This window comes from Nicotiana attenuata, chromosome 1 (assembly GCF_001879085.1).
Source record: "Nicotiana attenuata strain UT chromosome 1, NIATTr2, whole genome shotgun sequence".
NCBI classification, from domain to species: domain Eukaryota; kingdom Viridiplantae; phylum Streptophyta; class Magnoliopsida; order Solanales; family Solanaceae; genus Nicotiana; species Nicotiana attenuata.
The window spans coordinates 35588446-35602784 of NC_031989.1; the positions used below are offsets into that span (position 1 = coordinate 35588446).

Sequence of the window (14339 nt, forward strand, 5' to 3'; positions counted from 1 at the left end):
AGGCTTTCTTCGCTTTTGCGAGTGTCGCAATTGCGAACCCTGGATCACAAACGCGACATCTGCAGCTTGTTTTCAGCTGTGTAACTCGAGTTTTTGCTCATTTTTCATATTCTTTGAACCCTAACTCCGAGAGTGGGCGATTTTGAGAGAATATTTTCATACCAAATCATTGGGTAAGTGTCTTTAATCAATTTCCAACTATATATTGTGATTATATCTTAGATTTAACATCAAATTCATGAGAATCTAAAGGAAAATTTGGGGAAAAATTGTGAAATCTTTCAAAACTGTAAAATGATGATTTGAGGGACCAAATGGTGTTGGAATTAGATAATTTTCGTATGGGTGAACTCGTATCAGAATGGGTATTCAGTTTTTGTAAATTTTGTCGGGTTCCGAGGTGCGGGCTCGGGGAGGTGACTTTTGTTGACTTTTTGCAAATTGTATAAGAATTATAGTTTTGTTAATTGAAATTGTTTTCTCTTGCATTGTTTGATGTATTCAAGTCGTTTTTGGCTAGATTGAGCCGAGCGTTGATGAATCGGTAAATGAAAAGCTAAATTGAGTATTGAATTGGCCGGATTGAGGTATGTATCTTGCCTAACCTCGTGTGGGGGACTTCCCCTTAGGATTTGAGTCTTCTATGTTGATTGTAGTCCGTGTACACGAGGTGACGAGTGCATGTTCGGACTTATTTGTGGAAAGTTGGCCTTTTAGAGTTCTTAGGTCCTTGTATTCACTGAGTATGAAGTTGTTCTTGATATGATTGAGCTTTCATTTACTAGTTTCACCTCTACATACTTTAACTGGAATTAATTGCTTTATGATTCATTCTTATTGCCTATTTGACTCTTATTTTGCTTAATTGAAGATTTTTACCTCTTCTATTGTCATGTTATCTTTCATAACTGCTTGTCTTTATTGGAAACCATTATTATCTCTCCTGTAATTGTTTAGTCTTAATTGAGGTTATGATTATCTTCCCGCTGCTCATCCTTAATTGAAATTGTTGTATATTCTTCGTAATTTTTCCCACCTTAAAAGAAGTTTAGGTATCCTATATTTAGTTGACATTTCCTTATTTAGAATTATTTGATTCGTGTTAGCGTCCTTGTTGTTGAACTACATATTGTGGGATCGTTGCTTCACATTATTTTCTCCCTTGTTGAGTTGTTCTTATTACGCTTAGTATTCTCTATTGTGGTTATTCCTTGTGAGCTAGTTTTACTGTCTCCTTGTGATAGAAAGTTCTCGAGTTGATTTACTTGTCGTGTTCTTGTATATATTGTCATTGTTGTTGTGGTGGTGCACGAGGTTTCAGCCGTGCGGTTGTTGATATTGTGATGCACGAGGTTTCTGCCGTACGGTTATTGTTATGGGGTTGCACGAGGTTTCTGCCATGCTATTGCTACTATTGACATATTGCACATGAGGCGTGACAAGGCGGGATATGTGTATGTATATATATACATATATATATATATATATATATATATATATATATATATATATATATATATATGCTTATATGTGGGTTGCGCATGTGGCGAGACAAGGTGGGCTATGTCAAAGATTGATTGTGATGATTTGTGATGACCTGGGGGCGTCTTGATGTTTGATATTGTGTTGTGGTATGCTTACCTGTATGAGTTTTATCTCGTGAAAGTTGTGAGAAAACATCTTACGTGTCGTCCGTTCTTTTCCTTATGCCTATTAGCTGGTAAGAACTATGTTAAAGCACTTGCACAAGCATACCACGTCAGTCACGCAGATTCAGTGGTGCCTCGTCTGGTAGCAGAGATTCGTATGATAGAGGCCATCCTCCTAGGCCTTTTCAGTCAGCACTCCAGGTTTCTCACGGTGCTTCAGGTAGCCGTGGTCCTCAGACGCAATATTCCGATCAGCAGTCCTTCAGTGCACCACCAGCACCTATCAGTGCACCACCACTTCAGAGTTTCCAGGGTCATCAACCCCAGCAGCCGAGGGCTTGTTTACTTGTGGCGACATGAGGCACATTGCTAGGTATTTCCCTCGCGCACCAGGTGGCTCTCAGCATCAGAGTTCTCGTGCCATGGTATAGGAACCAGGTGTTCCACAGCCCGCCCAGCCAGCTAGGGGTGGGGGTAGAGGTGCTAGAGGTGGAGGTAGAGGTCCTAGAGGTGGAGCTCAGGCCGCGTAGAGGTGGAGGCCAANTGTATTTGTGATTTAGGTTTTGGGTTTGTGATTTCGCTCGCTCTTCTATGTCATTATTATGGTATTTCTGCTATTACTTGCTATTTTTCTTCCCTTACTATGATTGTTGTATTGTTAGCCATAGTCTTTATATGTATATATCATGTTCCGTTGTTCCTATACTTATATTTGTACAGTTTATTAGACCGCTAGGTGTCTTGACTAATCCTCGTCACTACTCCACCGAGGTTAGTCTTGATACTTACTGGGCACCGCTGTGGTGTGCTCATGCTACTCTACTGCACATTTTTGTGGTGCAGATCCAGGTGTCGATCGTTAGTAGCTGTGCGGACCATTGCTGAGGAGACTCAAGGTAAACCTGCTGCTGCGTTCGCAGGCTTCGGAGTCACCTTCTTGCTTGTATTCAACTGTTTTCACTCCTTTCCAAATAGTTTATATAGAAATGGTAGCTAACTCTGTAGAGCTTAAGACTTGTACTACTGGGTTTTGGGAATATGCTCATTGTATAAAATATTCATTCTAGAAAAATCTTAAAATGTTATTTATTATTGTTGTTCTTATGTAAATATTAGGCTTACCTAGTCCTTAAGACTAGGTGCCGTCACGAAACCTAACGGAGGGGAAATTGGGTCGTGACAAAAGGCTAAGCAAAAATTAGGGTTCATCACAAGGGATTGCAAAAATGAGTCGTTTAAGGATGCTCTCTGTGAGGAATGGGAGACTTGCAACGCAACAGTGCATTCCTGGATTATAAGCTCAGTTTCAAAGGATCTCGTTAGTTGGATCATGTATGCATTTGATGCGCATGTTGTATGGGAAGACCTCAAAGAGCGATTTGATAAAGTGAATCGAGTGACAATTTTCCAGATACACAGAGCAATTTCAGGGTTATCACAAGAAATTGACTCTGTTGCTGTTTATTTTACTAAGCTAAAAGAGCTTTCGGCAGAGTACGATGTGTTGGTACCTTCACAAAATTGTGGTTGTGCAGGGGCAAAGGAACACACTGTTCATATGCATCAACAATGATTAATGCAGTTCCTAAATGGGCTAAATGACACATATAATCAAGCACACAGGCATATTTTTTTAAAGACTAATGAACCAACTCTTAATCAGGCATATGCGCTGATTTCTCAAGATGAGAGTCAACAAGCTATGGGAAATCTATCAGCGACAGAAAAACTGGATCTTTTGGCTATGCAAGCAGGTAGAGGATAAGGCTATCATGGAAGAAAGCAGTTCTTACAGTACGAGCATTGCAAGATGAAAGGACATACTAAAAAAATTGCTTCAAAATCATTGGGTATCCATATGATTTCAAGGTGAAGAGAGGATATCAACCAAGAGGAGGTCCTATGACAACCAATAATGTAGAAGGGCCACCAGCAACTGGGAATTTGTAAAGCAAGGGTGGTGATTACTTCTTCATTGAAGCCCAATACCAGCAGATCATGAGCTTGCTTAACAAGGAAGGACCTAGTGATACCATAGTGCAAACACAGGCTAACATGGTAGGTACAATTTGCTCACTTTCTTCGAGTATGCATCCAGATGAGTGGATTGTTGATTTAGGAGCTACACACCACAAAGCTTATACCCTGAATCTCTTACATAACATTCAAAGTATTGCCGAACATAAAAGAGAGTCAATAAGGCTGCCTAATGGAACTAGTACAGATATAACTCATATTGGTAATTCACAGTTATCAGCTGACAACATACTGAAAAATATTCTCCATGTACCAGATTTCAAGTTTAACTTGATGTTAGTGTCAAAGTTGACAAGAGATCTATTATGTGCTGCCATTTTCCTGCCTGAATTGTTTGTGTTTCGGGATCTCTACAATGGCAAGGTGAGAGGGATTAGTAAGGAAAGTGAAGAGCTGTACTTGCTAAAAGGAAAAGGAGTTAAAAGGTTAGTAGCAACCGTTGGAAATGAAATGAGAGCAGGAGATTCAAGCTGGATGTGGCACATGAGGCTAGGACATGCTTCAACACCAGTATTGCAGCACATTCCATTTCTGAAGAATAAAGTAGATAGTAGCTTACATAATAAATGTTCTGTATGCCCTATGGAAAAGCAATCTAGACTTGCTTTTCCTGATAGTGAACAGAGAAGCACTAAAGCATTTGAGCTACTACATATGGATGTTTGGGGGCCATGTAGAGTGCCAACTGATGATGGGAAACACTACTTTCTTACTGTTGTAGATGACTACTCAAGGGCAACTTGGATATTTCTAATGCAATTGAAGAGTGAGACCATTGTATTCTTGAAGCAGTTTATGTGCATGGTTAAGAATCAATTTGATACCTCTATTAAGGTAACTAGAACAGATAATGGAACTGAATTCTTTAACAAGCAATGGAACACCATTCTACAAGATCAGGGAGTGATTCATCAGAGTAGTTGTGCCTACACTCACAACAAAATGGAGTTGTGGAGAGAAAGCACAGACACATATTAGATACAGCAAGGGCATTAAAATTTCAAGTAAATTAACCAAAAAGATTTTGGGGTGAGTGCGTGCAAACTGCTGTTTACATCATAAATAGGTTGCTTTCTAAAGTGCTGAGTGGCAGGAGTCCATATGAATTGTTACACAAAAGAAAACCAGCACTTGCTCATTTAAGAGTTTTTGGTTGCTTGTGCTATGCTACAATCTTAGTGAAGGAGGACAAGTTTGCACCTAGGTCCAAGAAAGCAGTCTTGTTAGGATACTCTTCCACACAAAAGGGATATAGGCTACTGGATTTAGATACTAACTGTTTTTTTAGCAGAGATGTCACATTCAGAGAATCAATGTTTCCTTTCAGAGAATCACAGCTGCAGATCGATCCACACATAGTGAAGCAGAATCAAGAAGATTTTTTGTGTTTGCAGCAAGGTAACAGACCTGTTGTAGAAGCATACAATCATGAAGAGCATGATCATGCAACTGAAATGCACGATCCGATTGCCTCCTTGGATCGAACAACAGAGCCTGCAAGTGATAATCCAGCAGACAAACTTGCAGCCGATGAAAGGGAACAACTGGAAGGAGAACTTGTATCCACAGCACCTGAAAGCCTAGCCGAGGAATCAACAAGTTTTGCTGAAGAAAACCTGATTGCTCCTACCCTGAAAGGAATGCCAACATCTGACGGACCTTCTACTGCAGACATTAGGCAGTCTACTAGAGTCGAACAACCACCTATATGGATGCAAGATTATGTTACAATGATGCCAAAGTCCTCACAATGTGCCTATTCTCTTTCTCACTACTTATCCTATGACAATGTCGCTCAGAAGTATAAAGATTACTTGCATTCCTTCTCAGTGATGAATGATCCTAATTCATTCAAATAAGCAGTAAAAGACAAGAGGTGGATAGAAGTAATGCAACAAGAAGTGAAGGCTTTGGAGGATAACAGGACTTGGGTGGCAGTTCCCTTACCTGCTGGGAAATCTACAATTGGTTCCAAATGGGTGTACAAATCAAGTATAAGTCAAATGGAGAAGTAGAAAGATTCAAAGCACGACTTCTAGCAAAGGGATACAATCAACAAGAAGGTTTAGATTATCGCGAGACATTTTCACCAGTTGCCAAAATGGTGACTGTGAGATCTGTCATAGCTATTGCAGCTTCTAGAGATTGGAAGCTTCATCAAATGGATGTGTTTAATGCATTTGTTCAAGGAGATCTACATGAAGAAGTGTACATGGATTTTCCACAGGGTTTTCAAAAGCAGGGGGAGACAAAGGTGTGCAGATTACTAACGTCCTTGTATGGACTTAAGCAAGCTTCAAGGCAGTGGTTACTGAAGCTTACATAAGCACTGTTGAATGCAGGTTTTCATCGAAGTGCTTTTGATTACTCCCTGTTCACCAAGAGATCTGGAAACGACATTGTCATAATTCTCATATATGTCGATGATCTACTCATTACTGGTAGCAGCAGTACCATGATTGATAAAGCCAAGAAGGTTATGCATCAACAATTTAAGGTTAAGGATCTAGGGGAATTGCGATACTTCTTGGGAATAGAAGTTTTGAGATCACAACAGGGCATTCTGTTGAATCAAAGAAAGTATACTTTGGAGTTGATTTCCGAGTTAGGGTTGAGTGGAGCAAAGCCTGCAGTTACACCGCTGGAGATCAATCAAAAACTGACTTCAGTGGAGTATGATAAAGGAGTTGGAATGCAGGTAGATGATCCTATGGTAGATGTCACAGGATATCAAAAGCTCATAGGGAAGCTTCTGTATCTAACAATTACTCGACCAGACATAAGCTATGCTGTGACCCTTAGTCAGTTTAAGCAAGCCCCAAAGAAGTCCCACATGGATGCAACACTTAGGGTGGTCTGGTATTTGAAGGCAATACCTGGCATGGGAGTCCTAATGCACAGGGAACCTAAAGACACACTGATGAGATTTTGTGACTCAGACTGGGAAGCCTGCCCTGTCACTAGAAGATCAGTTAGTGGCTATGTAGTGAAATTTGGAAATTTTTTGATTTTCCGGAAATCAAAGAAGCAACATACAGTGTCTAGAAGTAGTGCAGAAGTAGAGTATAGAAGTATGGCATCTGCAGTTGCAGAGATTGTGTGGCAAACTGGACTCTTCCATGACTTAAGAATCACATTGCAAAAACTAGCTCCTCTTTATTCTGACAGTAAAGCTGCAATGCAAATTGCAGCAAACCCCATATTTCATGAGAGAACCAAGCATATTGAAATTGATTGCCATTTCATCCGAGAGAAGATCAAACAAGGATTTCTGGAGACTGAGTATGAGCATACTAAGGACCACAAGCAGATTTGTTGACCGAAGGATTGAGCTTGGGACAACATCACTACTTACTTGGCAAGCTTGGAGTGTTAAACATTTTACACCCTCCAGCTTGAGAGGGAGTGTTGGAGTGTTGTGCATATACATTAGTTAGTATAGGGGTCAATTTGTACATATTAGAAGTTAGAGGTGGACATTAGTTATTTAGCATAGTGTTAACGTATTAGTGGATAGTTAGTTATAAGTATATCTAAAGGGTTCATTTTCCAGTTAACGAAGAATCGACATTTTCTTGTTCTTCAATGGCTGAAATCCAGCAATTGCAAATACTAAAATGTGACCATCAAGTGATATATGAAATATGTTTGAAGATACATTTTAGGTGAATGGCTACTCCCTTCGTCTCAATTTATGTGATACTTTTTGCTTTTATCAATTTGATTAATCTTCGAATCTAAATTTGATTAGATCAACTCAATATCTTAAAATTAAAAATTAAATATTCAAAACTATAGACAAATCATTATAAATTTCAATTCTTCTTATGTCTATGATGAAAAATATAATTTAAAATGTTTATCAAAGTTTTCTCGAAAATAAAAAGTATAACATAATTGGGATACGATGAGTAGTTTGTTTTTGCTGACAAATTTTATCTTTCACAATTTTTTTTTCAAGTATAACTAATGTTCAAACACAACTTCACTTTGATATTGTTTTCCTCAAGTTTTGCTTCAAACAAATGCTAATTTTTTCAACTTCAGCGCAAAAATTGTTCAAGTGCGTACTCAATTTTGGGAAAAACCTCTACATTTTTCTTTCGAAGGCGGGAAAACCTTTTCACATAGACAGAGACCACTAGATTGAAAGGGCCAAATTTCTGTCGATCTCTTCCTCTCTAGGGTTCATAGAGAGTCGTCCCATCAAGTTCCCGAGATGATTATGAGGAAATCCATCATCAGTTTTACTAATTCGACCTATCAAATCTCCGGGTAAAGGTAATTTGTTGGTATTTTTCTGCTTTTTAATCGAAAGATAATGGAAACATCAACAAGTAAAGCTAAGATTTGCGGCAGTACAAGTAAAGGGATCGATAGAATAAGCGGTTTACCAGATGATGTACTCCACAACATCCTTTCATCTCTCCTTATCTTTGATGTGGTTCAGCTGAGTCTACTGTCTAAAAGATGGAAATACATATGGACTACTATGCCTTACTTGCACTTTGATTTTGATAAATTTTATTTACAACGGCTCAAACGGCTTTGTGATATGGAAATGACTGACAAATTCAAAGATTTTATCAATTGGGTCTTAATTTCCCAAAGGGCCACTAATCTTGTCCGTTTTCTTCTCATTGGCGATATCTACGGTATCTTTGATAAAGTAGATATTTTGCGGTGGATTCATGCTACCACAAGGCGAAATGTTCAAGAACTTGTGTTAGAATTTTGTCTTCTCGAGCCATTTGAGTTACCATATTGTGTTGCAACTTGTGAATCTTTGCAAGTTTTAAAGCTAAACTTGTCTGGGGACATACTCAAACTGCCTAATCATTTGGGATTTTGTCAACTGAAATTGCTCCATCTTGAGAACGTGGCGTTGTCAGACCAGCAATTGACAATTTGTTTGTTCTCAAAATGTCACCTCCTCGAAAAATTGATTTTACAGGAATGTAGTTTAGGAGCTTTGACACTACTTGATATTGCTTCAACATCTCTTATTTATGTTACTTTTGGAAATGTCTATTATAAAGTGGAGAGTTATGGAGATTGTGAAGTCAAACTTTGTTGCCCCAATCTCAAGTTCTTCAAATACAAACAGTGGCGGATGCAGAATTTTTAAATCATGGGTGCTTAATTATTTTTTATCTGAAAATTACATTTGAGACTGGGTGCTCAAGTAATATATTTGAATGAATTACTAATTTTTCTATATAAATAATAGTGTATGGCTCCAAAAGTAATGGGTGCTTAAGCACCCATAATCTATAACATGCATCCGCTGGGTGCTTAAGCACCCATAATCTATAACATGCATCCGCCACTGAATACAAAGCTCCAATGCCAAAGGATATAATCTTTGAGAATCTTTTTTCGATAGAAGATGTTCGTATCGTCTTTACTTATAGTAACCGCTCACTTGAAGAAACTGGTATACTTGTGCATAAGATGATTAAGGAGGTTCCTTCTACATCAATTTTGAAGCTATGCGAGGCTTCCTATTCGGTAAACTATTCTCTTTAGGTTATGTATAAAAGGAATATAGGAGTACTGAAAAGATATACAGCAAAGTACATTTTTCGAATACTTAACTGTATTATTTTTTTGACATACAGTCTGACTACTTATTAAAAGTATGTTTATTGTCTTAAGTATTTATTAAAAAAACTACAGTCAGTATTTCTAAGTCGTTTGGAGAACTTGTCGGCAGCTTTTCATATTAGTCTCTTTACCAATAAATTTCTCACTTCTTACTTTCTTAGTTATTAAAAAAAAAAGAAAAACTTCTTATTTCTTACTTTTTGCTGCTGTAGGGTCTGTATGAAGCGAATCACAAAGGAAGACTCTCTCCCGTCTCCTTTTATAAGCTGAAGTTGTTAAAACTGAAAGTGGGAGTTGATGAAGATGGTATGCAAGGCATGATATTATTGCTCAAATATTCTCCTAATCTGGAGGTTCTAAAATTATGGTCCGAGGTAAAGCTCTTCATCTTTTTCCCGAAATGCATAAATTTACCATTGTCATTGAAACAATGCTAAAATATGAATCTATATTCGAGTAAAGCAGAATCTAACAAGCAAAATTCCACTTACCTAAATGGTAAATGTGCCACAATGAAAGAGAGAGGATATGACTAATCAAGAGTTTTAACTTTTAACATCCACCTTGGGAATTGGCTAGTATCACATGTTTACTCATGCCATTGATTTAATCATTTATGCTGCTAGAATTTAATGGTAAAAATCGATTTGAACCGTGAATTTGTGTGGGGAAAGTTTAAGAAGTACTGAGATGATGCTACAACTTTTAGGAGCATTAAATTAATAAATGAAGGAGAAATTGTAAACGTTGCAGTACCGTGATTTAAAAAATTGTCAGCAACCATATATTCTTTGGTTCTAAGCTGAGGTTTACCGGAGAGGGAGCTTACCCATATTAATTCATTTCCCTCGTAAAAGAAAGACGCATAATTGACAGATTCTGAAATCAACTCAATTCGAAGCTAGAACTTTGGAGATGTGTGTTTCAAATCTTCTCATGCGTAAGCAATGTGGTCTAAAGGGAGCATTAGTATAAATTCACTTGGCTTAATGAGGGTATTGCTGGTTTAGATGACCTGAGATGAGCAAGATATTCGTTAGAGGGATGGCTTGGTTTGAATAGCAGGTACCATACTCTGAAATATGAACAGATCACTGGAACTTTTAATGCATTTGTGATGCCTAGGGGGAAAAGAAAAATTCCAAAGAGAAGGAAATGGTCCAAAACATTTTTGGAAGTGAATCTTGTTTGACATTTTCACTTGTAATTGAGGCAAATGGTTGCTAACACTTCTGAATGATTGCTTATTGTTATTTGTTGTTGTTTCAATATAAGTGTTTACTATTCTTGATCAAGTAGTTTCTCCTCTGACACTCAACTGTCTTCTAGGATGAAGACTGGAGTGTGAATTGGAAGCTGCATGATCCTGATGAAAGCATTGTGTGCTTGGAATCTCATCTAAAGTCAATTCAGTTGAATGGTTTCAAAGGTCAACATAAGGAGATAGAACTACTAAGGTTTTTTCTGAAGAATGCACAAGTTTTGGAAAAGCTAACGGTTGTTTGGGACGAGTATGCTTCTAAATCAGAAAAGGCATCAGATGAGGTTTTGAAGTTTCCTAGAACTTCTTCGCATGTTTTTCTGACATTTATTGATGCCAAGCCCATGCCAAGCTCTCCTAACTGGTACACTAGATATTAAAAATGACTCAACTTAGGATTATTCGATTGACTTTGATTGAAATTGCTCTTAAAGATCCAAGTCAGCCAAACTATATAAGAAATTACATGAGGCCTTGATGTTTTTGAAACTTCTACGGCTGTTTTGCCTATATGTTTGAACTGCTATATAGTAACTAGGAAGGTCATGTCTTATTTCTACTGTAAGGTAAAGGATGTGGTTAACTTTATTTACAAGTGTCAAAGAAACAATTATGATGTCTCAGCAAAACCAATGTTTCTGCAACCACTTCTTATTCTCACACTGTTTGGTCTGCAATCAATATGGACTTCATAGAAACACTTCATGTTTAAAGGGAATGAAGTCGTTTGGGTCATATTTGATAAGCTCAGCAACTATGCTTCCTTGTCCCTTGCCCATCCTTATACAGCACACCCACTAGCTCAAATATTCATGGACATCAATTTTAACCTGTAAGGACTGCTTGCTATTACTGTGAGTGGTAAAGATCCAACTTTCATCTGCTCAATCTGGCAAGAGTGTTTTTTTTGTTAGGAGTGTAACTACATACTTAAAAATATCATCCTTACTCTGCAGCCAAACTGAGATCCTCAACAAGCGTCTCAAGGCTTATTTGATGTGTTTTTGACTGGTTTCAATATCTTATTCTAGATGAATGGTGGTAGAATACCACATCTCATTTCGCAATTCAGTTAACTTATTTTGAAGTTCTATTTGGTCAACCTGAACTAGGTAGGGGTAAGGTCTGCGTACAGACTACCCTCCCCAGACCCCACTTGTTGGGATCAAACTGGGTTTGTTGTTGTTGTTGTTGTTATTTGGTCAACCTCCCCCCAAACTCGTATCCTTATTTTGACTGGTGATTCTACTTTAGAGGTGCTGGATTACATTTCAGTTGGTAAGATATCAACAAAGAATAAGGTAATTGGCAGAGTACCACAGATCCGATGGGCAATTTCATGTGGGAGATTTTGAAGCTGCAACACTGTAGACAACTTTCTTTTGTTCATAAACTTGTCCATAAACTCTCTTCTAAATATTTCTGACCATATCATGTTTTGCTAAAGTAGGAACAACGTCTGTTCGACAGCTATAAGCTTCAACTTCCTCAAGTGTAAGTATATCCATCCTGTCTTTCATATATCTCAGTTAATAGTGGTTCAGCTTGTTAGGATGATTTTGGCAGGAGTTAATTATTGGTTCATTCTGTACTTTAGCTCCTCAGTAGTCAGTTACAGTGTAATTACATTGTACATACATTTAAATACTTGTAAAGCGTCATTGTTAAGAAATAAGAAACCACACAAATACATCTATATTCTTCTTCTTGCCCTTATATTGGATTCCTAGTTCCCTAATAATTTCCCTTCAATTCTCAAGCTTGATCATTCATTAGTTGAATTCTGCATCATAGAGAAGAAGAAAATAAGAATTGTTACTTAAAACCCTTATTTGAATGTTATCAACATTGGAATTTAAAGAAACGAAAAATGGACACTTTATTAACCTGCTACTAACAAAACCATATTTACTGTCACACACATAATGCATAGCAAATTCTTATTACTCTTTCCACCTCCCAAGTGATTAAGTTTTCAATTTGCCGGACTATAGACATGTTGTGGGTATTATTCCTGTAGAAATGACACCAATTTAGGAATTAGCCAGTGCGTCATGAATTTCATTTTTTCAGATAAAAGTATCCTGAATTATGGTGAAGTTATGATTTTTAGTTCAAAGCTTCAGGACAAAATAAATATTGACTAATCCCTAAATAACATCCTTGAGAATGGCTATCTGTGCACTTGCCGCATTATTCCTAGCTAAATCTTTTGAATTTCTAATTGATTAGATAATCAAATTATTTCGTCAAGCTTGTTTAAGAAAATATTTGATATTCAGTCTCCATTCCTTGTATATATAAGTTGTTAAAAATTGATAATCGTCTCTCCTCTTCTACTCACAACTAGGGGTGTACAAAGAAAACCGATAAACCGCACCAAATCGATAATGCGAGTCAAACTGGAGAAAAAAAATTCACTTTGTGGTTTGGTTTGGTATTGAAAAAAAAGAACCCGGCCATAATTGGTTTGGTTTGGTTTTAACTAAAAAAAAAAAGTCAAACTGAAACCAAACCAACTCGATAGTACATTTATACAATTTTTAAAAATATTTTATACATATAAATATTTATTGTACTTTAATTTATAAGTATTTCTTAAACTTTTTCACAATATTATCTTTTAACGTATTATTTCAAGTTTGGACTTAACATTCTTGAATGGTAAATAAATTTTATCATAAATGTTGTAACTCAAACAAAGTTCAATACTAATGCTAACAAAAGAAATTCAATTCAACACTGGGAATGATGATAGTTTTGGATATCTATTTTTTAGTTTTACATTAGTTTATAATGAAAATGCATAACTTAGTTTATCTTTTTCTTTAGTGCTTCGTTATGTAATTAATACTAGTAGTACTTATTAACTGTACTTATTTTATCATGACCTACGTAGTATTTTTCGATTATGTTAATTTTCATTATGGCTTATTAATTAGCAATATTTGCTTTATGCAATTTTATTATATTTGTTATTGAATATTTTGGTATAGTGCTATGGCTTATCTCATATTATGTGTTATTTTCTTGGAAAATATATATATAGTTATATCTTACTAGGATTAAAGAAATATTTGGAGCACAAGTTACACACATTTTGTACTATAAAGACTTTACCGGAAGAAACCCGAAAACTTGAAAAAATTGAAAAACCCGAGAAAAATCAAGATCAAAAAACCCGACTCTGCTAGTTTGATTTGGTTTACAGATCTAAAAGCCCGATACCATCGGTTTGGTTTGGTAAGTGAAAAATCCGAACCAACCCTACCTATGTCCATCCCTACTCACAAGTCATAACTGTGATGTTTCGATTCTTTCTAATTTTTTTTGGTTGAGAATTTGAAAGACTCTAGTCCATATGGCAATGTGTAGGGGTGTTCATGGTTCAGCTTGGATCGTTTTTTCCCTAAAAAGAAACCAAACCAAGTAAGTCGTTTTTTCAAATATTAGAACCAAACCAAACCATTTAAGTCGGTTTTTTCTCGATTCGGTTTATGTCGGGTTTTGTCGGTTTTTCGGTTTTTTCGGTTATTTGCCGGTTTTTTCTTAAATATAATACATACACTACCAAACATATATTCCGGAGACCACATTTTTAACGTAACACTATCAAATCAATTGCCCTTTGAGAAATCTATTATTTACCAAGATATATTGATGATAATTGAATCAAATAGTGATGAATAATTTAAGGACTCAATTAAATATATATTATTTTTAACACGAAATAGATTCTTACACTTAACAAAAGAAAACTACCAATCAAACTAGAATGTAAAGGT

The 14339-nt window shown here is 36.7% G+C and overlaps 2 protein-coding genes across 2 annotated transcripts; both read left to right on the forward strand.

Moving 5' to 3' along the window:
* LOC109224587 (F-box/FBD/LRR-repeat protein At5g56420-like) lies at nucleotides 7978-9498 on the forward strand. The gene has a single exon (XM_019389139.1). It carries the CDS (start codon nucleotides 8008-8010, stop codon nucleotides 8812-8814), a length of 807 nt encoding a protein of 268 aa, XP_019244684.1. The 5' UTR covers nucleotides 7978-8007; the 3' UTR covers nucleotides 8815-9498.
* LOC109234952 lies at nucleotides 10449-10934 on the forward strand. Its single transcript, XM_019400990.1, has 2 exons — nucleotides 10449-10505; nucleotides 10623-10934. The coding sequence occupies exons 1-2, from the start codon at nucleotides 10449-10451 to the stop codon at nucleotides 10932-10934; spliced, it is 369 nt and encodes a 122-aa protein (XP_019256535.1).